Source organism: Schistocerca americana, chromosome 7 (genome assembly GCF_021461395.2).
Source record: "Schistocerca americana isolate TAMUIC-IGC-003095 chromosome 7, iqSchAmer2.1, whole genome shotgun sequence".
Classification (NCBI taxonomy): Eukaryota; Metazoa; Arthropoda; class Insecta; order Orthoptera; family Acrididae; genus Schistocerca; species Schistocerca americana.
This window is the reverse complement of record NC_060125.1, coordinates 129963392-129989394: the sequence shown is the minus strand read 5'-3', so window position 1 is coordinate 129989394 and position 26003 is coordinate 129963392. Positions and strand designations below refer to the sequence as shown.

General features: G+C 42.0%; 1 protein-coding gene across 1 annotated transcript in view; it reads left to right on the top strand.

Annotated features, from left to right (window-relative positions):
- The window catches only part of LOC124622786 (myrosinase 1-like), a 116836-nt gene that overhangs the window by 81061 nt on the left and 9772 nt on the right, over nt 1-26003 (top strand). Inside the window, exon 6 of the mRNA XM_047148579.1 lies at nt 1835-1992. Coding sequence (XP_047004535.1) covers nt 1835-1992 — 158 coding nt within the window. The remainder of the gene's footprint in view (nt 1-1834; nt 1993-26003) is intronic.

Genomic DNA, 26003 nt, shown 5'->3' with positions numbered 1-26003 from the left:
CATACAGTCCAGACCTGGCTCCAAGCGATTTTCCCATGCTTCGACCGTTAACGGAAGCACTACAGGGAAGAAGATTTGAAAGTGATGAAGACGTCATTGCTGCGGTACAAAATTGGTTACAGATGTAACCGATAAACGTATTATCTCATGAAATAAAAAAACTCGTAAAACGTTGGGAAAACTGCATTGAAATCCAGGGAGGTCACGTAGAAAAATAACGCATGTTTCAGTTTTCTATCATCAGAATAAATACAGCTTTTCACAAATGTGCCTTTACTTTTTTAATTCCCCTCGTATACCTGTATGTAGATGATTTCGTAAATAAGCTTTACCTATAACGTACTTTTAAAGATACAAGGGATGGCTTTTCTGATAGTGCATACGCGTGAATAGTGAGTTTCGGCATTAAAATCTATTTATAAATAACTATTTAACCATGGGTAACGCCACGGTCCACGCTAGTAACATATATAATTATACTAACCCCCTAAGACATCTTCCCCACTCGTAAAACCACAAATCGCACACTGCACATAGTAGAATTCGCCGACGCTGCAGTTCTTGCTGTAAAGAACTATCGCACTCGTTAGTTCAGAGAAGGTACAGAAATGCATGAACATGACAGTAGCTTCAACAAGAAAGAAGAAAGGCTCAATATGTACGGATCTTCAATTCTCGTGTTGCTGCGAACTACCGTTGCACGTAGCAGGGGGAGAACCGCAACAGAAATGACCTCGGGAAACCCTTGGGCGCCGGCGCGCCAGGTAGATACTACTCACATCCAAAAAAGTTTTCCATTACCCCGGTTTCGAGAGTTCCGGATCCTGTACAGAAATTTGGAATAGAGGTCAACATAAACATCATTTCCGCCCTTTTTATTGCTCATGAAAACCACACTTTGCCTGTTGTACCAGGAGGTCCAGTATGCTGTACACACCAGTACCTTCAATACGAAGTAGCATTGATGCATGCCTGTATTCGTCGTGGCATACTATCCACAAGTTCATCAAGGCACTGTTGGTTCAGACTGACCCACTCCTCAACGGCGAAACGGCGTAGATCCCTCAGAGTGGTTAGTGGGTCACGTCGTCCATAAACAGATCTTTTCAATCTATCGAAGGAGGCATGTTCGATAGGGTTCATGTCTGGAGAACATGCTGGCCACTCTAGTCGAGTGATGTCGTTATCCTGAAGGAAGTAATTCACAAGATGTGCACGATGGGGGCGCGAATTGTCAAGACGAATGCCTCGCCAGTATGCTGCCGATATGATTAAACTAACGGTCGGAGGATGGCATTCACGTATCGTACATCCGTTATGGCGCCTTCCATGACCACCAGCGGCTTACGTCGGCCCCACATAATGCCACCGCAACAGGGAACCTGGACCTTTTTGCACTCGCTGGACGGTGTGTCTAAGGCGTTCAGCCTGACCGCGTTGCCTCCAAACACGTCTCCGACGATTGTCTGGTTGAAGGCATATGTGACACTCATCGCTGAAGACAACGTGATCCGAAATCCTCAGCGGTGCATTCGGCATGTTACGCAAGTTTGCTCACAGGAAATCTCATTTTTTTGCTGTGTACAATTATGTTTATATTTTCACTTGGATAGCTTACCCTGTTACGTATTGGATTCACACGTCCACTTCCGCATACAAATTATAGTATTTGGCACAGGATGATTTTATTATTCTGTACAGAGAAAAAGTTACTGTAAGAATATTTCTCAAAACAATCTTTTTAGAGACAGCATATTTTGTAGGGAAGATCGTTAGGCAACCTGAAGTAATTCTACATCGTATTGTAAACTCTTTATGCTGTATTATAAAGTAGTTTATATGCGTATGAAGGAGCTGCGACGAATGACTGTGTTGCAGGCTGGCAGACTTATCGGACTGAACCACTACAGCACAGACTTCGTGACGTCGGGTGAGAAAGGCACATCGCCGTCTAAAAGCCGCGACTCCGGCGTCGTCACCTCCCGTAACGAGGTAAGCTGCTGCAGTCGTCGGTAGTCGTGTTACGTGACAGCTCCAAACCAAGACAGTTCATCAAATGTGACACACAACCACAAAAAAATAAGTGTTGTTCAGAAACAGACGAGCATCATTTGGCACCACAAGTATGGGGGTGGCCCCCTCAGCAATGCCAAGAACCGTTCTTCCGCCACACACGACTATCCACGCTGATGCTGCCTGAAGCCTTCCATGTCGACTGCGACGAAAAGCGTCAAGCAGTCTTCCTTCAATAGATTTATAGAACTGTTTTGGAGAAGAGCATTTTATCAGAAGAAATAATTTACAGATTAATCCTACTATCACTGGAGCATCATTCTGAATTTAAAATCGTCGTTAGCGTTTGTTTTCTGTGACAGAATTTAAGAGAGATGTAGCGAAATTTAGCACTTGTAAACTTGTGACACCACACTCAATTGCACAGTCCGGTATCACAAGAAAAAATACTTAAATCGTTAAATGACATAGTTAACAACAGGACTGAGTATATAAGTTCGCAAGAGCAAAAGTAGTAATTTTCTTTCGTTTGTTACAGATAAATTACAATAGGGAAGAACATATAAACAGGGTGATTCAAAAAGAAAGAACAAATTACGGTTCTCCATTAGAGAGAAACTATAAAAGATAGAAACACTGAATAGAGGAAGGTTCACTGTTTTGACACAGTTGCGCTGTTGCTTTGTTTGTAGCAACAATACAACCACAACACAAGAGAAATCATTTCGAGTGTTAAAATTTTGGCGAAGTCAATTCATTGTTTACGTGCAACGTACATTCTGCCGTCGATTCCGCAAAAAGCCACCTCTGTACAAGCAGATTTACAGGGTGACAATTATTGAACTACATAAAATAAAATCGTCATAACTTCTGAACGTTTTGCGTTAGGACGTTCGAATTGCACTGTTGGCCGCGAGGCATAATAGGAATTAGTATGCTCATGCGCACGAGCCTTGTTGCTGTCGGCAGCCGGTCTCTGGGACCGAAAGGTTCTAGGCGCTTGAGTCTGGAACCACGCGACTGCTAAGGTCGCAGGTTCGAAACCTGCCTCGGGCATGGATGTGTGTGATGTCCTTAGGTTAGTTAGGTTTAAGTAGTTCTAAATTCTAGGGGACTGATAACCTCCGATGTTAATCTCAATGTGCTCAGACCCATTTGAACCATTTTGCAGTCGGCAATTTGCACCTGAAATGGGTTCGTCAATGAGCAAAGTTGGCGCGTTTGGGAAACTGCGAATTCGCACTTCACGGTCGAGAAGTCTCTTCACCCTCAACAGGTGACTGTGTGGTGTCCAATGTCCAGTCACGAAATAATCGGTGCGATATTTCTTGATAGCACGTTGACTTCCGAATGGTACGTGCAATCTTTGGAAGATGATTCTATCCCTGTTACCCAAAGTGACCCTGATTTCGACAAGATGTGGTTCACGCAAGACGAAGCTCGACCCCATCGAAGCAGGAGAGTGTCTGATGTCCTGGAGGAGCGCTTTGGGGACCGCATTCTGGCTCTGGGGTATCCGCCACGGGCATGGGCCTCGATTGGGCGTCATATTCTCCGGATCTAAGCACACGCGATCGTTTATGTGGGGTTACATTAACAGTAAGGTGTACAGCAATAACCCCAAAAGAATTGCCGGCCGAAGTAGCCGTGCGGTTCTAGGCGCTGTAGTGTGGAACCGCGAGACCGCTACGGTCGCAGGTTCGAATCCTGCCTCGGGCATGGATGTGTGTGATGTCCTTAGGTTAGTTAGGTTTAACTAGTTCTAAGTTCTAGGGGACTAATGACCTCAGCAGTTGAGTCCCATAGTGCTCAGAGCCATTTGAACCCAAAAGAATTACTGAGCTGAAAACAGTCATTCGAGAGGTCATCGACAGCATCAATGTTCCGACACTTCAGTGGATCATGCAGAATTTCGCTATTCGTCTGCGCCACATCATCGCCAACGATGGCAAGCATATTGAACGTGTCATAACCTAAATCCGAATATCTGTAGTGATATTTACACGTTGAATAAAGTGTGTGCACGCCGTAGTTCGTAAGTAGCTTACGTTTCCTTTCATACAGTTCAATATATGTCACCCTGTATGAATGGCACGCAAAATTCTTGGAAGTTGGTTCATATGCGAAGGAAAGAGGGCTCGCAGGCCACGCACGTCTGACGAAAATGTCGAGCGTATCGGCGTATCGGAAGTCACAAGACGGGCAGGCCAACGGCCTCAAACAACGATGTTTCGCGTTCTGAAACGAGATTTGCGTATGAAGCCTTAAAAGTTGCGGTTACTGCGCCAACTGCGTCCCCGTGACCAGAGCAAAAGGTACAAATTTCGCATTTCAGTCCTTCGGGATACGGGAGAAGACACTTTTTTTTCCGAACGACTCGTCTTTTCGAACGAATCGACGCTTCAACTACCGGGTAAAGTAAAACGACACACTGTAAGAATTTGGGAGTCTCAAAATGCTGGCGTCGTCGAGCATAAAAGAGACTCATTGAAACCAGACGTGTTTTGTGCCATTTCCGTTCACATAGTTTATGGACTTTTCCTTTTTGAGGAGGAAACTGTGACGAGAATGACATACCAGCTCATCGCAAAAAATTGCAAAAAATAACCTGAAATTTTTTTTAGAGTAAATGGAAAGCCCACTCAATGCGTGATAATATAATCCTTCTGTAACTGGAACGCCCAAAAAATATTCTTTATCATATGATACTGTCCTCCCACTTGACTGAACGCTCGGAAATCTCGAAGTCCGCGCTGCCTCTGGGAGGCGTAAGTCTGAACAGAATGAAACTTAAGATCCCCACAAACCGGTATAATTTCAAAGTCACTTCGATTTCACCGGAATAGGCTCACAGCGGTGTGCGCTGCACTCCGAAGCGATGCTGCGTCCGTACGCAGAAGGCATTTGCTGACTGGCTGCCACGAACCAGGGTCCTTAGAAAAATAAGACTGGGCAGCAGGCGTTCTTTGTTGGTATTGGCTGCTGCTGTCACGTGTCTGAGGAACGGCGTCTGAAGAGCGCTATGACACGTGCGCCACGTACTTATGCGATGTATTTGTGCAACATTTTAGTTTCTACCGAGCTAATGAAATGTTGACTGAAATTTTGACATTGGTAGAATGTCACCTCTACATCCAGTAACATAACCACATTTAAACAGACACTGCTGATTTTAAAAAAGTTCAAGCATTTATCGAATCAAAAGCAGCGCAAAGTGTGGTCTGTCGTTTGGAGTTTTCTGACAAAATACATGTTCGAAACGATCTTGCAGTTTTCTCAGTTGGCTATGAGAACAGTTTTAACGACATCTACGTAACTCTCATTTTCATTGTGTATGTACCGCAAGTTTAAAGGACCTCTGACTAACAGGTAGACATTGTCGTTTTCACTGAAGAAATTATACAAGTGCGTTATTTGTAGAAAGTATCTGAATAAGGTAATCTGGCTAGAGGACATCCCTCAGAATACCTGGTGGCAACAGAAACTGCCTTTTATCCAAGAACGCAAGGTAGGGGATATCCGAATTTTTCCCCGTGAAGAGGTAATTTTTCTGTGCAGTACTGCGCAAAGAAATCTGACATCCAAAATAATATCCTTTGTGATCCACAGAACCCGTTTTGACTCCTGTAACAAACTTCTGATTCAATTGGGTGAAAATATTTTGCCCAGTATTCGATTAATCTCAAGAGACACATGTGCATTTTTTATTACTTTCTTCATTGCGAGAACGTCGTACCGTTTATGACAGCTGACTTCAAACATCTTTAATTGTAATTTGATGCACATGTTTTTTATTCGAGCGTTTCTCTTCTGTAATGCCGCTACATAATTCCGTATACTAGCCTCATCTGTATCATTAGAAATAAGTTCATGTTTATTTACTTCCGCAGTGAAAGATTTTCTAAAGTCCCTATGGATCTCGCATTCTTCGAAAGGTTACTTCCCTTCTTCTGGCCGACAGCTGTAGCCGAGCGGTTCTAGGCGCTTAGTAAGGTTTAAGTAGCTCTAAGTCTAGGGGACTGATGACCTCAGATGTTAAGTCCCATAGTGCTTAGAGCCATTTGAACCATTTGAACCATTGGAAATAATGCGTTTCAGTTCTACTTGTTTACTGATGAATCAGGTTTCACAAACCACGGTGCAGTGAATTTACGAGAAACGCATTACTGATCCGTGGACAATCCTCGCTGGCTTCGACAGGTAGAGCGACAGCGACAGCGACCGTTGAATGTAAATGTATGGTGCGGAGTAATTGGCGACCATCTCATTGGTCCTCACTTCATTGAAGGCACCCAAACAGCTGAAAATTACATCGAGTTTCTACAAAATTAGGCCGGCCGGGTTGGCCAAGCGGTTAGAGGCGCTACAGTCTGGAACCGCGTGACCGCTACGGTCGCAGGTTCGAATCCTGCCTCGGGCATGGATGTGTGTGATGTCCTTAGGTTAGTTAGGTTTAAGTAGTTCTAAGTTATAGGGACTGCTGACCTTAGAAGTTAAGTCCCATAGTGCTCAGAGCCATTTGAACCATCTACAAAATTATCTGCCAACATTGCTAGAAAATGTCCCGCTGGAAACGCGTAGACGTATGAGGTATCAACATGATGGTGCTCCTGCACATTGTGCAATGAAGACTAGGCTGATCCTTGACAGAATGTTCGACGGGCGTTTCACAGGACGTGGCGTACGCATAAACTGGCCAGCCCGTTCTCCTGGTTTTTAAGACTTCTTTCTGTGGGGTTCGTTAAAGGAGAACATGTACCGTGATGTCCCTACAACCCCAGAGGATGTGAAACATCGTATTGCGTGAGCCTGTGTCTACATTACACCAGACGTACTGCGTCGTGTAAGACATTCATTACGCGGTAGACTGCAAATGTGTGCAGCAAATAATGGTCACCACGTTGAACATTTATTGGCCTGAAGTGCCAGGACACACTCTTTTTACATTCTGTAATTGAAAATAAAAAACAGATTTGTAAGTTTAACTACATTCTCATGTTAATGTATATATTCTTCTAACAAATCAGTGCCATACAGTATTCTTCACAGAAAAAACTAATAAAAATGTTAGCATATGGACGTAACGTGCTGTTGATGAGTCTTCTGTACCTACGTTACATCACTGTTCTTTTTGTGTCCCTAATTAATTCAGTTCTCTCCGATACACATGATTGAACTGCAGAGGAGTTACTGAAGCATCACCTTTACGTTACAAATTACTCCGGATGTACTCAACATTTCACAATGTAACGAACGGCATTGATTAAGCATTTGTTTCTATTTTCACTTGTGCGAAAAATCATAACAGCTTTCCATTAAAAAAATAAGTATGTGTTGAAAATCATACTTCCGTGGATTTCTGAATGGTTTGTATTAACCAGTTCCACCAGCCCCTCACTTTCGGATTGTGGAATTCGTTATTCAGTGTTTGTTGTGGTTTGGAAGGAGTTTCCAGTGGTAATGTTTGGTGACTCACCCTTTGATAAACTATCGTGACTATACGGAAGATGTGAAAGGGCTCCCCAATGAATCTTCTGCAATGCAATGGAAATAACCTTGCCAATATGTGGTTCGGCGTTTTGTATTTCGTTTTTAATAACATTTTTACATGATTGGTACAGTGTAATACGTTTATGAAGAGATCTTGAGGAGTGGAAATGGGTTATCAAAAAAACATGCGATACTATTTAAAATAGACATACAGCTGTTTAAACGTTTGTAGCCAACTAAGTTACAAGAAAGGCAATTATGCTGCTTAATGTCCCCTTCTAGCTAACCAACATTTGCTTGACACTGGTTAAAAAGTTATTTGGGGTAGTCGAGATAAAGGGAGTACTGCGTGCATACACCGTTCAAAAAAAGTATAAAATTTTTGAATGTACTTGGAGAAGATAAAAAAAAACCTTTTTTACGTGACAATAATGTCACAGGAGCACAAGCGAATATGCGGCCGCGGCGTGCGAGAAACACAATGCGCTGCAAGTCACCTCAACGGACAATGATATTTTGGTAAACATTCCCCCTCTCTTGGTCTGTCCGTTTCGAATCTAACCAATGATGACGGCCAAACAATAGCAGTAGGAGGAATTTCAACCAATAACCCTTTCCAGCGTAAGTGTGGAACAGTTCCATTCTATCCAACGACGATGGGCCACCAGTAGTGTCCACATGTTTAGCCAATCACGCCCCTTCTTCTGCATCAGTGCGAGACTATGGTAGCCACAAGAATTTTAACCAATACTGCTACGTCTCCAGCACAAACGCGGGAAAACTTATCTTTATAAGAGAACGCGCCACTGGTCTCTGACAGTGTTCTAGCAATAGTGGACACCGGAACATCCTGAAGAAGATCCCAGCAGAGTGGTCGAAACGTCGGTTATTTTAGAGCAAATATGACGCGGCTTAATACCACAGAAGACTTTAACTTTTGTTTTATAAATGTTGCTAAAAATGTTGCCTATTTACATTATTGCATAACTGGCGTCTGTGTGCTAATTATTTCTCTAACACGCTCAAAATAATCGGGTGTTTCGCGAATAATGGCTGTAGCTTCGGCCAAGTTCGCAGTCAGCTCTTCTGGATTGCCTAGCAGTGTCTCACACACCAAAAATTTTACATATAGAGAGAGAACTTGCACTGCAGATATTGCGGAAATGGAAGGTGATATTGATATGCGGTTTTCACAGAATGGATTGGTAGTCAGTGGCCTGTACTGCTAGCCAATCAACGAATTGCAATAGTACTTAGAAAGCATATTTTTTTGTGAAAACATACACTTTTTTAAATGGAACATTGCCTATTGACATTAAGAAACTAAAAGTAGGGTGTATTAGAATGTCAATGGTGTTTGTTGTAGGATTCTAGTGCGAGTCGTTTACGAGATATATTTTGAAAAGTTCCTACACCGACGCTTGTACAATGCCTGTTGTAGTACACATAAAGAACAACACAAGTCCACACACTAGTTATGTGGAGTGTGACCGGTAACGAGACAGTTGACCATCAGAGGTTGTGTTCAAAATGACCACCGGCAGCGGCAATACACGCATTTCAGAGGAGATGTCCGAGCAGGCTGCAGTAGTACGTCGTTGCACATCATCGGGTGTAGCTGTAGACACGTCTTTCAGCTTTACCCACAGAAATAACTCTACTGTCGCCAAATCCTGGGAACTGGGCGGTCAAGGTACATGTCCTCTGCATCAAATTAACGATTTGGATGCAACCATGTTGATACCACAGGCTTCTTCTAGTCTGAAGAGGAACGTTTTCTACCATCCGTGCGATACTTGTGCATGTTCAGTGTCCTGTCTACGAAACATGGGCTATCAGCTGATGGTTCACTGCGCCACACCACACGTTTACACTCCATGGACGCTGACGTTACACCTCACAAAGCAAACGGGGATTGTCAACAGACCAATATTGCATGTTTCAGCAGTTTACTTGGCTGTGATTGGTAAATGTGTCCTCATCGCCAAACAAGATACACGATACATCTAGAGAATCCTGTCTTAATAGCCATGTACAGAAGTTAACAGGATTATCAAAAAAAATGGTTCAAATGGCTCTGAGCACTATGGGACTCAACTGCTGAGGTCATTAGTCCCCTAGAACTTAGAACTAGTTAAACCTAACTAACCTAAGGACACCACAAACATCCATGCCCGAGGCAGGATTCGAACCTGCGACCGTAGCGGTCTTGCGGTTCCAGACTGCAGCGCCTTTAACCGCACGGCCACTTCGGCCGGCCACAGGATTATCCTAATCGTTTCGTCGCAGCTGCTGTTGGAGAGAGATATGATAGGAAATGTGAATGTATGATTTCCCGGCGTATACAGCTGGCGAAGAGTTCTCGGGCTTCCAGCCGGGTGGCGGTGTCTTCAAACTGCGACGTTTCGACGAGTGACATACTCATCATCTTCTGGCGAAGTGCCGAGACTTTGCGGATGCGGTCCCTTTATACCTGCGATGTGCCCCCCACCACCTGGCCGCGGGAGGCTGGGTCCAGAGGAGCCGGCGGGCGGGGTGGAGGGGGAAGCGGGTGCGCCGTTCATGTCTCCGTCAGAGCATTCTGATCGCGTCTCGTGAGCTGGACGGTTCTTGTTGGTCAGGAACGCAACAAGAACCGTCCAGCTCACGAGACGCGATCAGAATGCTCAGACGGAGACACGAACGGCGCACCCGCTTCCCCCTCCACCCCGCCCACCGGTTCCTCTGGACCCAGCCTCCCGCGGCCAGGTGGTGGGGGGCACACCGCAGGTATAAAGGGACCAGCATCCGCAAAGTCTCGGCACTTCGCCAGAAGATGATGAGTATGTTACTCGTCGAGACGTCGCAGTTTGAAGACACCGCCACCCGGCTGGAAGCCCGAGAACTCTTCGCCAGATATGATAGGAATATAACCTACGTCGATGGAGAATGCGTAGGATTCTTGCCTGACTCATGCCAATTCCTCGTGCGATTGTGAGGGAGCTAACGTGCGGATCAACTGCATCAGTAGCAAGAACACTTATTTCTGCCTCTTCTGTCGTCACATTTTTGCTTGTATTACGTTGATGGGTGTTACATTACCACTTTCACGTAACAAGCTGAAGAGGTTGATAAATAATTGCCGAGATGGTTGACGCCTTTTGGAATACCTATCCGCATACATTGTACCAGAACCAACTTGATTCTTTCTACACTCTCCATACACGATACGCTTGACGCCTTTTTCTGCATTCGTAAGTCCCTTCGTCCACACGCGACCTACCGCCTGGACTGTCACACGCTAACTGACTAGCAAGTCGCACTGTACTGGAGTTACACACAAGCACACTGTAGGCAAACATAACAACATCGTACCTATCAGGCAGGCAGGTTCAGTGGCAGAAACAAGTGTCGGAGTGGAAACTTTTCAAAATGCGATATTTCGTAAACGACTCGCACTAGAATCCTGCTACGCACTCCACTGACATTCTAATTTACTCTACTTCTATTCTGTTAATGTCAACAGGCGTAGTTCCGTTTAAAAGTGTATGTTTGCACAAAAAATACACTTTCTAAGTATTGTCACAATCTGTTATTTGGTTAACAATACGAGCCACTGGTTGTCAGTCCATTATGTGAAAATAACACATCAATAGTACTTTCCATTTCCGCAATATTTGCGGATGTGCTGTTGATGTGCGATTTTCGGAGAATGGACTGATAGTATACGACGATTCGTATTAAAGTTTAAAAACCCCTGAAGCCACCTAGATGTCGCCGAGGCAAGTAACATAAGACAAATTGGGCCACAGGTGTCGGGAAATACCTCGGACGTGGACGCTGAACATGTGACGTCAGCAGATGAAGTACTTCGGCGCACGTGCAGCGGTTGAGCCTATTGGTCTCTCCCACCTGGTCCTCCCAACGCAACTCAAGTGACCACATCGCTGTGGCTCTAGGCCAACGTGTGCGACTTCATCGCGTGGGGCTCAGCGTTCGATTCTTGCGTCTGGCAGGCACCATTTTTTTTTCTTTGCATTGCATAGACAATTGTGTGTTTACTCTGAGGTAATATTTTATTTACCAGTCTCACGGCCTCCGATGGTTTGTTTCAAAGTACAGTACAACAAAAACCAACCGTACGAAGCACGTCAAATGGTGAAGTCACCAACATTTGTCATCCACTTTTGTGGTATTTCCCGACATTTGCGGCCCCATTACATTAAATTACTCGTCTCAGCGACATCTACGTCGCTTCGGGGTCTTTTAAACGTTAATAAGAATCATCCTGCGTATATTTCCAGAAAGTTTCCAGATATCGAACCGAGGTTTTCCCTAAGTGACGGTATGATGGGGGACATGTAATAGTTTTCAATGATAATGCTCTGAACCGTGGATCAACCGAGATATGAAACTCTAGAATTTTCCAACGCTATTAAAAACTATGGTAAAATTGAGATAATTAACTAAAAAATCTGAGTTTTTTCTAAACATGAAGTTTAAAATGTAACAACTCATTCTTGTTTTCATAAATTAAATAAGCTTTAGAGTTTCGTACGCCTGTAATTATGGTTTGTATGCTGTGCAAAATTCATCGAAGAATCCCTCTTACTTATGAAAAAAAAAGTGTAACTATGGTAACAAATGCACTCAATAATAAGTGAAAAAATGATGAAATTTCAGATTAAAAAATTATTTTGTTATGTTTTTGAACTTACACTGCTATGAGTGTGAACCCTGAATCCTTCCTGGTCATGCTGACAAAGTTTTATGTATTTATTTGTAAAAGTATAGACAGTGGAAATGTTCTGTGGTCCTTCTCCTGCTCCAAGTCAGCCCGTTTGACATCCTCCCCCCTCCCCCCCCCCCCCCCCCCCCCCAATAAGCCGATTCTCTCCATAGTTTCTTTCAGGGGCTTGATCTTCAGGATGTTTCGTATTGTTTCATTCCTTATTCTGTCCGTTCTCGTCTTACCCGGGATCCGTCGTAGAAAGCGCATCTCTGTTGCTTGTACTCTGCCTAGATCTTTCTTTGTCCAACTCTCTGATCCATAGGACAAAATTAGCAGATAATGTGACTTGTATATTGAGGACTGATAAATAAAACATCTTGTTCTTTCAGGCATCGCCCTCGGCATTCCGAAGTTTATTGAACTGGATTGCTAACGAATACGCTGGATACCCGATAATTATAACTGAGAATGGATGGAAGGATAAAGGAGGACGCAATGATACTGACAGGATCGATTACTATATCGTACGTAACACTCACTGCCCTGAGCCGTAGACCAACTTATTTTTAGATTTTACCATCCACGAACTCATATTAATTGCTTTTTTCTCTTTACAGGGTTTCTTGGGAGCTTGCGACCGAACCGCCGAATCTTTCCATCAGTAAATGGGGTATGTTCCCAACTGACTCGGTTGTTTTAACCCCCTCCATTGACAGAATGACCCGCTTCCTACTTCCGTATGTATAAAGCCGATACGGACTTGTAGCTGTCACGCCTTTGCGCTTACTGCTACGTATTTTAACCGTAAATAGCTCAGTCCTAATGGTAAGAGGTAGTAGTGAATTCACGTTATTAATCTTTGAAGACAGCACAGCTGCCACAAGCTCAGCTCACTTTTACTCCACTCCTACCCTCGCCATTGCACCACATTAACTAGGTGCTACATGGACCTTGCTAAATTCACTTGCGTATACATTTTTGACCGTTACTCGCCAGTATTTACCTAATGATTAGTACACTCCTAACCGGACTATTTCCCAAAGAGCTGTGATGATTGAACGGGTTCGATCCACGGCCTACAGTGCCCTACAGTTCACACGGTAACACTGCCTACCTGACCCACTTAACTTGGTAGTGAGCTTATGTATCCAATCACCACTGCTAGCAGCAGTGGGTAATCCTATCAGCACGACGAGAGCAGCAGACTTACCGTCGAATCCTCCTGAAAATACTTATAACTACGGTCGCCAGCTCTGAAGGAGCAAAAGAATAAATCAGTTTTTTGGCTCGTTTCAAAGTGAAACGGCTTGAGTTGAATTTAAACTTAATTCCGAATATTACTATTTCTGATCATTCTAGGTGATTCTACAAAGCAAATACTCTCTCAATTTCTGTGAGTTGGCTTGGTAATTACCACCAAGACAACTTATGCAACTTAGGTTAACAAAATTCTATCCTTCAACTTATTTAATGATTTTGGATATTACTCTTTGGACAATTGATATAGAATTAGTTAAGTGACTTTACTTGAAAGGTTACTCAGAAAAATTTAAGTAACTATAAATAGGCGACTCATTCTGGTGTGACCATTGCTGTTTTCAACATTCTTATACGCTAAAGTATTCTACACCCAAAAGAATTGTAAATGAAAGAGGCGATGGTGGCCTCAGTCTGATTTCACTACACTATGTTTCAGGTTACTACACTTTACAATGAACAACATGCGTCGTAATTTTACTCATTACTATATTCTGTCTTCTGCACTTGCACAAAAGAAAACTGGTATTCTCCTTTTACATGTATACAAAGTTCGACTTAACAATTGCAAGCAGTCTTGCCTTGGGTAGACGTGTCGGTGCTGGTGGTGAGATGCATGTGGCTAACGCAGCTCTTCACGCCTCATGCCCTCAATGGCGGCAGGAACTACGAGCTGTAGCACTCGTATAAGCTACTGCACGTCCGCCATAAAATCTGGGCGCAGGAACTCTTACAATCAGCCCCAGTGGCATAGAGACGGCTTCGACAACCATTCGTCGCGTTCTACTCCACAAACGGCGCCGATATTCGCCTCTTCGCTGTTGCACAATCACTTTTGCGTGAACACAGTTACGCACGTCCGATCACGCCAACACTCCCCAGGCCATTTTATTGTTCAGTCCCTGTGTCTCCAGCTACCTCTAGCTACGCTCATATCACCAAGAGTGGGGGCGTTCCCCTACCACCTTTTCACCGAAATCATTTAGTATTTAAGAATATTTATATTTATTACCCTGGAGTTCATACCAGTCATAATAATTTACTACTAGCGCTTTATAACATTAAATCATACAGCAATAACTTATAATTACCAAGAAAAAGAATACATTTGACTCCGAGAGCTTAGTGCATTGTCTGACGGGCAGCGCTAATTCCCAGTTTCGCCAATAGATGGCATCAGGGTGCACTCCCTGGCAGTCTCACACCAGCGCGCCCGTTTCCGACGCGCGGGCTCCAAATTACTGTCAGCCCACCATCATTTCAGTTCCGTTACACATGCCCCACTTCTTATTGAAGTATCTAACAGTGATAATTCAAAAAGAAGTCTCTCCTATAATGAATCTGAAATTTTCGTTAAGCTTTTTACCAAGGGTTTTCTCTTTCTTACTGATACACCTTGGTACTTATATTACTTATTTAAAATTAAACACCAATTCTTTCTATCTTTCCTGCTAAGCATTACATAAATGATTTACATATATTCTTTCCAATTTTCTTACTTCTAAACACAGTACACTTTAAACATCTTTTTTACAAAAATTTTAAATACACTTCTTTTATCTCAGGCAAGTAAAACACACGTTATGCGCCTATTACTTTAGAGCCTATCCTTTTCACTTTACCTCCTCACTTTTCTACCTCTTCCACAACACTTATTTACACATCTATTAAGGCTTTCTTAGAAGCTCAGTCTTTCCCAGTCTGTTTAGTCTCTACTTAAACTAGAAGTTTCATTAGAATACTGCAACATATTTTAGTGAACATTTACCTTTCACATAGAACAAAAGAAACAAAACTATTTACATATTGGTTTACTTTAATATTTATTTATATATTTATTTTCAATCTGGTAGAATTCGTGGTTCATACCTTTTGAGATCCACTATGTTTCTTACTCCCAGATGTTTGCCTGTTAATGGGTACTCTAAATAATAAGCATTCACATTGGGTATGGACACTATTTTAAATGGTCCATTATATATATATTTAAATTTGCTGATCTCGTTATTAATTTCACTTGACTTTTCATGTGTTTTTACAAGAACGAGATCACCTATTTTGAATTTAGGATTCCTTACTTTTTCGTCATGACGACGAATTCTCGCATCTGCTTGTTTTCTCATCTTGTCTTTTACTAAGTTCTTTTTACTATCATAATCTAATTCAACTCTATATGGAAATTCTAGTAGGTCTTCTACTAGACTTTTACTTCTCGTCTTTTTCAGGATTTCTTCTGGAGTAAATCCAGTGCTCTCGTTTGTTAATGAATTCATGATTTCTTCGAATTCACTCACATACATGCCCCACTTCTTGTGGTTGCTATGGCAGTACGTCCTAAATAACCGACCTATCTCACGCATATATCTTTCTGCTGGATTGCTTGATGGGTGATAAGCTGAGATATGTACCACTTCTACCTGTTTCTCAGTTATCCCATCCTTCCACATTTTTGAGCAAAACTGAACACCATTATCTGATAGTATTCTCTTTGGCTTCCCTACTTTCACAAAATAATCACACACCATTTTATCATACACAGCTCTGGCAGTAGCTTTTCTCAAGGGATATAGCTTTATATACTTTGAGAAAAGTTCAACTGCTACAAATATGTACACAAAACCCCCCATGGTTTTCGGCAATGGTCCAAAGATATCTACTGCTACTATTTCTAATACTTCATCAGGTTTTATTGATTGCATGGGCCCTTGATTAGTTGCATTTGTTACTTTCGCCTTTTGGCATAGATCACAAGATCTTATCCTCTGTGCTACCCTTCGTGCCATGTTGTTAAAGGTAATGCATTCATCTAACTTATCGGTACACTTCCATGCACCACAATGGCCATATGCCAAGTGAACATAATCTATCAGCACTTCAGTGTGTTGTTCCGGCCAACATACTCTCCACTTCCCTGGATTATTTAATCTTTGAAGATACAGTACACCTTTGTGTATTTTATATGAAGCCCTTATGTTAGTTGCGTCCGGATTGTCAAACTTGACCTTTACCGACTTGAGTGCATCATCATCACTTTGATATCTTCGCATATTCCGACATATTTCCCTAATTTTTTCTCTTCCTTCCGCTTTTTTGAAGTAATTCACCTCAAAAACATCTTCCCTATTCTTTGCACTTTCTAGTGTCTCACATCCTTCCGGTCATCTCGACAAAGCATCCGGTACTGCATGTTCTTTCCCTTTAACATACCTGATCTCTATATCAAATTGTTGTAAAAACAGCGCCCATCTGGTCAACCTGTTATGTAACAATCTGCAGTCCTTCAAAAATATTAAAGCTTTGTGGTCTGTATGGACCACAGTCTTATGTCCCCATAAGAAAAGTTGAAATTTCCTAAAACCCCATACTATAGCTAAAGCCTCCTTCTCTGAAACCGTATAGTTTCTTTCGTACTTAGACATGGTACTACTCGCAAATGCTATTTGTCTATGAGTTTTTTCCCCATCTATCATTACCTCCTGAAATATGGATACTCCCAATCCATAATCTGAATTATCTGTTGCCATGTGGAATGGTTCACACAGGTCAGGGTGCCATAACTTTATGTTTTTAGCCAAATCGTCTTTTAGCCGGTTGAATGCTTTTTCACATTCCTCAGTCCATATATACACACTGTTCTTCTTAAGTAGGTTGTTCAGATGTGGGCTATTGAACACCTGATCATCCACATACTTACGATAAAAGGAACAAAGTCCTATAAACGACTTTAGTTGTTTTTTATTCTTGGGAGCCGGACAATTTCTTATTGCTTTGACTTTATCGGGATCCTTTTCAATTCCCTCTGGTGTTACTATGTGACCTAAAAACTTTATTTCTTTCTTCACAAACTCGCATTTTTTCAGGTTCAGGGTCATTCCTCCTTTAATTAAAGCTTTGAACACCCTGTCGCATAACTCCATGTGCTCTTCCCATGTCCTTGTAGCAATTAACAGATCATCTACATAAACCGTGATTAGCGAACTAAGTTCACTTCCTAAAATTTTGTCTAAAGCCCGAATGAACACTGAAACGGAAGTATTTAGGCCAAATGGTACCACTGTGAAATGGTAGCATTTGCCATTGAATAAAAATGCCGTGTACTTCCTAGACTCCTCACTTAATGGGATTTGCCAGTATCCTGCAGTTAGGTCTAAACTAGTCATGTACTTTACACCATTAAACTTCTGCAATAAATTATCTATGTTCTCTGGACGATCCAACTCCCTCTTCACTACTTTATTCAGAGTACGAGCATCTATCACTATTCGTACACTTCCATCCTTCTTACCTACTATCACCAGTGGGTTATTATATGGGCTAGAACTCCGTTCAATGACCCCACATGAAACCATTTTATCTATTTCTTTTTGAACTGCTTCTTTCTTAGACACGGGTACATTATATGGTGGTTTGAAGAAAGGTTCATGCTCCTCTACCTCCATGCAGTACTCATAATTTATCACTCGTCCCGGTCTGTCCGAAAATACCTCCCGATTTTCTTTCAGAATTTGCCATAGATCCTCCCTTTGGGCATCAGATAATCCTTCCGTTTTATCCACTACATTTCGAAGGAGTGTCTCCTTATTTCCATCTTCAACTATCTGCCTCACGAGAAACCAATCGAATTTTTGACCTATTCCTGAATCATGATCATCTCTAAATTCTACCCATCTCAGCTGGTTCTCTTCCACTACTCTAGATGATTCAAATGGTATTTCTAATACCGCACTATCAACTTTACAAACTATTATCCCTTTGTCACAATCTATAATTACTTTCTGTTTTATTAACCAGTCAATGCCTAAAATGATCTCGGCACTGAGCTCTGGAACTACTAAAAATGCATTCGAAAATTGCTTGTTTTTTATCTTAAATTCCATCATCACTTGATGTTTAACAGGTTTACTACATTTCCCTGTCGCCCCTATCACTTTAACACCTGTTACTGGCATCATGACTACTCCTCGTTGCTCTTTGATCATCTCAAAAAATGCGTGCGAAATAGCACTTATTTGAGCACCCGTATCCAACAATACATATAAATCGTACCCACATACATTAATGGGCAGGATTGTTTGCATCCTATTGTCCTCTTTCATACTTTCTTCATCTTCCCATAATAAATCCTTTTCCACCGCCAAGTCTTGCCATATTATTTCTCCGGTTTTTATACTGACCATTCCATCTGGAGGTTTCTTTCTCCTTTTCATCCTAAATTCTTTCACCACTTTTTCCAATAGTCCTTCGTCTAGGCTCTTTAATGCCATCTCGTTCTCATTCGAATCTGTCATGCCTGAACTCTCGGTTGCGGGATCGTAAACTTCCTCTACTTCCTTTTCTCCTTGGATGCTTTCTGATGATTCTGACGATAATTCCTCCTCCTTAGAAATATGACATTCTTCGGATTCAAATAATTCTCGCAAATTATAATCCATTTCTCTATTTTCCCTTTGTTGGATGTGCATTCGCCACTCTTACTTTCATTATTTTCCCCTACTAATGGAATTCCAGTCTCACTCAACTCATTTGCTTCGGTACTACAGGGATCACAACACTCTTTCTCTTGGTTAGATACACTTTCTCTAATTTCTCTAAAAGAATCTTCATCACAGTCATGTACTCTTGCTGTCACTAGGTACACATCATAATCGGTATGGCTCTCTAACACTGTCATATTCGGGTCCAAACTAATCACTTGAGTGGAAGATCTTTCTAATTGTGCTGGCTGGCTTTTGAGCTGATGTACATATTCTGCATACGAGGTAATTTCTGAATCGGCATGCGTCTCTGCACTATGCCCCTTTTTCTTATCCACCCTTCCCTCTTTAATTACTTCTCGATGCGATTCGTCGACTATTCGTACGAACCTTTTACCATAAGTCACATCACTCCTACCTTGCCCCTGCCTCTCTGGACAGTTGCCATCCCTACAGACAAACAACGCCTTCTCTGACTCTTCCTTCATCAATTCGTCACTCTGACCTCGAATTGTACTTATTTCATTCACGTGAGCCTTCACATCCGACCGATATTCTTTTCCTACTTCATTTCCCTTAATAATTCCTCTCTGCTCTCTCTCCTCTGTTTGTATCCCTGCATTATACTTCGCAAAGTTTCGTTTATGTAACTGCTCTTCAGGCGAACGACGCACTATCCTACTATAGTACTGACTACTCCAATCTTCCCTATATTTGGGCCATTTCTTTCTTTCCGCGCGCGTTAGGCCCTTGACCTGCGCGGTATTTAGTTTTCCTGATTTTGATAATGCATCCCGTTTCCCTGATAGTGTCCTCTCCCTCGCTGAGAGTTACCTCCTCGACCTCTTCCTCTCATCATGTTAATTTGCGGTTCATTCCTACCACCTTTTACTATTCCATTCTGATTTCTGAAACCTCGAAACTCTCTAGTTTCACGCCACCTATCTTCATTCTCGATTTTTTCTAAAAATTCATCGAATGTTCGATGAGTGCCTCCTACATACCGCTTTGAATCGTCAGGTAGCTTTTTCCACAACTCCCACACTATCTCCGATTCTGATCTACGATCTTTAAGATACTCCAAACGCTTGAACCATCCTTCACAGTATTCTTTCATGAGCCCACGCCCATGTTCTGGCATTCTGGCGACAACGAATTCTCTCCACAACCTATCTCTCTGTTGTGTGCTCCAGAATTCCTCAAGGAACTTTTCTTTGAAGTCTGTAAACTTCAAATTGTCGATATCCAAATTCAATCCCCAACGTTTAGCATGACCTGCTAAAGCGTCTATTACTAAATTAATTTTTTCCTTATCCGACATGTCTGTTGGTAAGACACGTTCACAATTTTTTATAAAATCCATTGGATGCCATCCACCTTGTTTCTTTTGAGGATCGTATTTTTCCTCCCTACTCAGTATTTCCGATTTTTGCGTTACCAGTGGGATACCACTACAGTTAAGAAACGTCTGATTCTGAACTTGCTGACTTAACAATTTTATCTCATTACGCAGTGTATTTTCCTGCTCCTGCACACATGCATGAAAACTCAACATGGTATTGTGCAGTGTTTCAATATCAGCTGCTGTTTCTTTAACAATCTCTTTCTTTACAACTGGTACTATCACCTGTAATTTACTTTCAATTATCGGTTCTAATTTTTCACTAACCAAAGGTTCCACTGATTTCTCTATTCTCTGAATTTCGGTATCAAATCTTTTCTCTATTTCTGTGACTTTTCTCTGAACATTTGTTATTTCAGCCCTAATGCTATTTACTGATTTGTTTACCTCTGTGATACGCTGGCTTTGCGTATTCAAAATATCTAAATTGGCTTTTATTTTACCAGATAGGTTTTCATCCAGTTGGGATATATGACTAGCCATTTCTGCTTTCAAACTAGCATTCCCTTCTCGAATTTGCGCCATCATCCTATTTAACAAACTTGTTAATTCCATATCCTCTCCCTTGTGACTTGCATCCACAGATACATTGGGTTCACTTTTCACTACCATTGGTTTCACTTCCCGTTCCTCCTGTCTTGTGGGTGTGGATTCATCTATAAGATTTTCCAACCCTACAACAGTATCTATGGTCCCTAATTCTGGGTCTGACCTTGTAATGTTTTCGTCTTGCTTGTTACTATTCGACTCCATCTTAAGCTGCTGTATTTCGTGCCTAATAGAAATGTTTATTAAACCAAGTATTACTTGTTTAACTCTTACTATTGGACTTTCTTTTGCTCCTTTGCAGGTTATCGTCTTGAACTTACAATTGTGGTATATTTGTCCACAACAGAATTTTAAATTTAAAATTTTCTTGAAACTACAAGTTTATATAAAACACTTTTATTGCAGCCATTATTCTACAAACTTGGTAAGTCCTGTCACGGTCGCCACATGCGACCGAACCGCCGAATCTTTCCATCAGTAAATGGGGTATGTTCCCAACTGACTCGGTTGTTTTAACCCCCTCCACTGACAGAATGACCCGCTTCCTACTTCCGTATGTATAAAGCCGATACGGACTTGTAGCTGTCACGCCTTTGCGCTTACTGCTACGTATTTTAACCGTAAATAGCTCAGTCCTAATGGTAAGAGGTAGTAGTGAATTCACGTTATTAATCTTTGAAGACAGCACAGCTGCCACAAGCTCAGCTCACTTTTACTCCACTCCTACCCTCGCCATTGCACCACATTAACTAGGTGCTACATGGACCTTGCTAAATTCACTTGCGTATACATTTTTGACCGTTACTCGCCAGTATTTACCTAATGATTAGTACACTCCTAACCAGACTATTTCCCAAAGAGCTGTGATGATTGAACGGGTTCGATCCACGGCCTACAGTGCCCTACAGTTCACACGGTAACACTGCCTACCTGACCCACTTAACTTGGTAGTGAGCTTATGTATCCAATCACCACTGCTAGCAGCAGTGGGTAATCCTATCAGCACGACGAGAGCAGCAGACTTACCGTCGAATCCTCCTGAAAATACTTATAACTACGGTCGCCAGCTCTGAAGGAGCAAAAGAATAAATCAGTTTTTTGGCTCGTTTCAAAGTGAAACGGCTTGAGTTGAATTTAAACTTAATTCTGAATATTACTATTTCTGATCATTCTAGGTGATTCTACAAAGCAAATACTCTCTCAATTTCTGTGAGTTGGCTTGGTAATTACCACCAAGACAACTTATGCAACTTAGGTTAACAAAATTCTATCCTTCAACTTATTTAATGATTTTGGATATTACTCTTTGGACAATTGATATAGAATTAGTTAAGTGACTTTACTTGAAAGGTTACTCAGAAAAATTTAAGTAACTATAAATAGGCGACTCATTCTGGTGTGACCATTGCTGTTTTCAACATTCTTATACGCTAAAGTATTCTACACCCAAAAGAATTGTAAATGAAAGAGGCGATGGTGGCCTCAGTCTGATTTCACTACACTATGTTTCAGGTTACTACACTTTACAATGAACAACATGCGTCGTAATTTTACTCATTACTATATTCTGTCTTCTGCACTTGCACAAAAGAAAACTGGTATTCTCCTTTTACATGTATACAAAGTTCAACTTAACAATTGCAAGCAGTCTTGCCTTGGGTAGACGTGTCGGTGCTGGTGGTGAGATGCATGTGGCTAACGCAGCTCTTCACGCCTCATGCCCTCAATGGCGGCTGGAACTACGAGCTGTAGCACTCGTATAAGCTACTGCACGTCCGCCATAAAATCTGGGCGCAGGAACTCTTACAATCAGCCCCAGTGGCATAGAGATGGCTTCGACAACCATTCGTCGCGTTCTACTCCACAAACGGCGACGATATTCGCCTCTTCGCTGTTGCACAATCACTTTTGCGTGAACACAGTTACGCACGTCCGATCACGCCAACACTCCCCAGGCCATTTTATTGTTCAGTCCCTGTGTCTCCAGCTACCTCTAGCTACGCTCGTATCACCAAGAGTGGGGGCGTTCCCCTACCACCTTTTCACCGAAATCATTTAGTATTTAAGAATATTTATATTTATTACCCTGGAGTTCGTACCAGTCATAATAATTTACTACTAGCGCTTTATAACATTAAATCATACAGTAATAACTTATAATTACCAAGAAAAAGAATACATTTGACTCCGAGAGCTTAGTGCATTGTCTGACGGGCAGCGCTAATTCCCAGTTTCGCCAATAGATGGCATCAGGGTGCCCTCCCTGGCAGTCTCACACCAGCGCGCCCATTTCCGACGCGCGGGCTCCAAATTACTGTCAGCCCACCATCATTTCAGTTCCGTTACAAGCTCTCCTGGAAGCTGTGAACACGGACAGAGTTCCAGTGATCGGATACACAACGTGATCTCTCATGGACAACCTGGAATGGAATTTAGGATTCACGTAAGTAATCCTTATACTTGCATGCACCGAATAATTTTGACCATTGGACACTGTCTGTTCCATCTGATATAACAATCTTCCTTTGGCCTATTGTCTGAATCGAAAGAAAGTCTCTCGTAAAAATAGATGTATATTTTTGTCAAGTGTGTCGTTCGATTATTTTGGAAATAACAGTTACATTTATTTCACGATGTTCAACTATTATTATTATCAACTACTATTATTATCTATTATCTATATATGATTATTATGATATCTATCAGGAACACAAGACCCTACCTGTAAAATAGCTGCTTGCTAGCGGTAACGGAAAAGGTGGCACATATGACGACATTTGTACATTCTCGTTAATGACGTCCGACGTATTCTGGAAACAAAATTAAAAATTTTAAAGATGGAGCAAGAAGCTTTGGTACTTCGCTGTTGGGAAGGCTAGTTTTCACAGTTCAAAGTCCGTTAGGACATCTGTATTTTGCCACGAATGTTTAAAACGTGATACGTCAATAATTTTTATCAGTTATTCCCAAGAAATGTTTGGCGAAAGTATTTACTTCTGTTATCCTATAATCCGAGGTTTCGCTACTGACTATGACCTACCCTGTACACGAATTTTGCCCTTGGTCGGCTCTTGCTGCTCCTGTCAGGCTGGCGTCCCCCTCAGCTGGGCGCCCCAAGCCGATGCTTGTGCCTTAAAGTGTCCCTGATCTCTAGGAAGATTTGCTAGTAATGGACACACAGAACGCAGTAACTTTACTGTGGGCTTATCCAAAGACACAGGAGTAGTTTCTCGTATGTGACAGGATGTATGTAACTTTGTCTTAGTAAAAACATTAGATTGCAAGCTCTGACATTTTGGAGATGATGATGTTGCCTATGAGAAAGTGATAACAAAAAATTACCCCCCAAGAACCATGGACCTTGACATTGGTGGGGAGGCTTGCGTGCCTCAGTGATGCAGATAGCCGTACCGTAGATGCAACCACAACGGAGAGGTATCTGTTGAGAGGCCAGACAAACGTGTCGTTCCTGAAGAGGGGCAGCAGCCTTTTCAGTAGTTGCAGGGGCAACAGTCTGGATGATTGACTGATCTGGCCTTGTAACAATAACCAAAACGGCCTTGCTGTGCTGGTACTGCGAACGGCTGAAGGCAAGGGGAAACTACTGTCGTAATTTTTCCCGAGGGCATGCAGCTTTACTGTATGGTTAAATGATGATGGCGTCCTCTTGGGTGAAATATTCCGGAGGTAAAATAGTCCCCCATTCGGATCTCAGGGCGGGGGCTACTCAGGAGGACGTCGTTATCAGGAGAAAGAAAACTGGCGTTCTACGGATCGGAGCGTGGAATGTCAGATCCCTTAATCGGGCAGGTAGGTTAGAAAATTTAAAAAGGGAAATGGATAGGTTAAAGTTAGATATAGTGGGAATTAGTGAAGTTCGGTGGCAGGAGGAACAAGACTTCTGGTCAGGTAAATACAGGGTTATAAATACAAAATCAAATAGGGGTAATGCAGGAGTAGGTTTAATAATGAATTAAAAAAATAGGAGTGCGGGTAAGCTACTACAAACAGCATAGTGAACGCATTATTGTGGCCAAGATAGACACGAAGCCCACGCCTACTACAATAGTACAAGTTTATATGCCAACTAGCTCTGCAGATGACGAAGAAATTGAAGAAATGTATGATGAAATAAAAGAAATTATTCAGATAGTGAAGGGAGGCGAAAATTTAATAGTCATGGGTGACTGGAATTCGGTAATAGGAAAAGGGAGAGAAGGAAACGTAGTAGGTGAATATGGATTGGGGCTAAGAAATGAAAGAGGAAGCTGTCTGGTAGAATTTTGCACAGAGCACAACTTAATCATAGCTACCACTTGGTTCAAGAATCATAAAAGAAGGTTGTATATATGAAAGAAGGCTGGAGATACTGACAGGTTTCAGATAGGTTATATAATGGTAAGACAGAGATTTAGGAACCAGGTTTTAAATGGTAAGACATTTCCAGGGGCAGATGTGGACTCTGACCACAATCTGTTGGTTATGAACTGCAGATTAAAACTGAAGAAACTGCAAAAAGGTGGGAATTTGAGGAGATGGGACCTGGATAAACTGAAAGAACTAGAGGTTGTAGAGAGTTTCAGGAAGAGCATAAAGGAACAATTGACAAGAATGGGGGAAGGAAATACTGTAGAAGAAGAATGGATAGCTTTGAGGGATGAAGTGGTGAAGGCAGCAGAGGATAAAGTAGGTAAAAAGACGAGGGCTAGTAGAAATCCTTGGGTGACAGAAGAAATACTGACTTTAATTGATGAAAGGAGAAAATATAAAACTGCAGTAAACGAAGCAGGCAAAAAAGAATACAAACGTCTCAAAAATGAGATCGACAGGAAGTGCAAAATGGCTAAGCAGGGATGGCTAGAGAACAAATGTAAGGATGTAGAGGCTTACCTCACTAGGGGTAAGATAGATACTGCCTACAGGAAAATTAAAGAGACCTTTGGAGAAAAGAGAACCACTTGTATGAATATCAAGGGCTCAGATGGAAACCCAGTTCTAAGCAAAGAAGAGAAAGCAGAAAGGTAGAAGGAGTATATAGAGGGACTATACAAGGGCGATGTTCTTGAGGACAATATTATGGAAATGGAAGAGGATGTAGATGAAGATG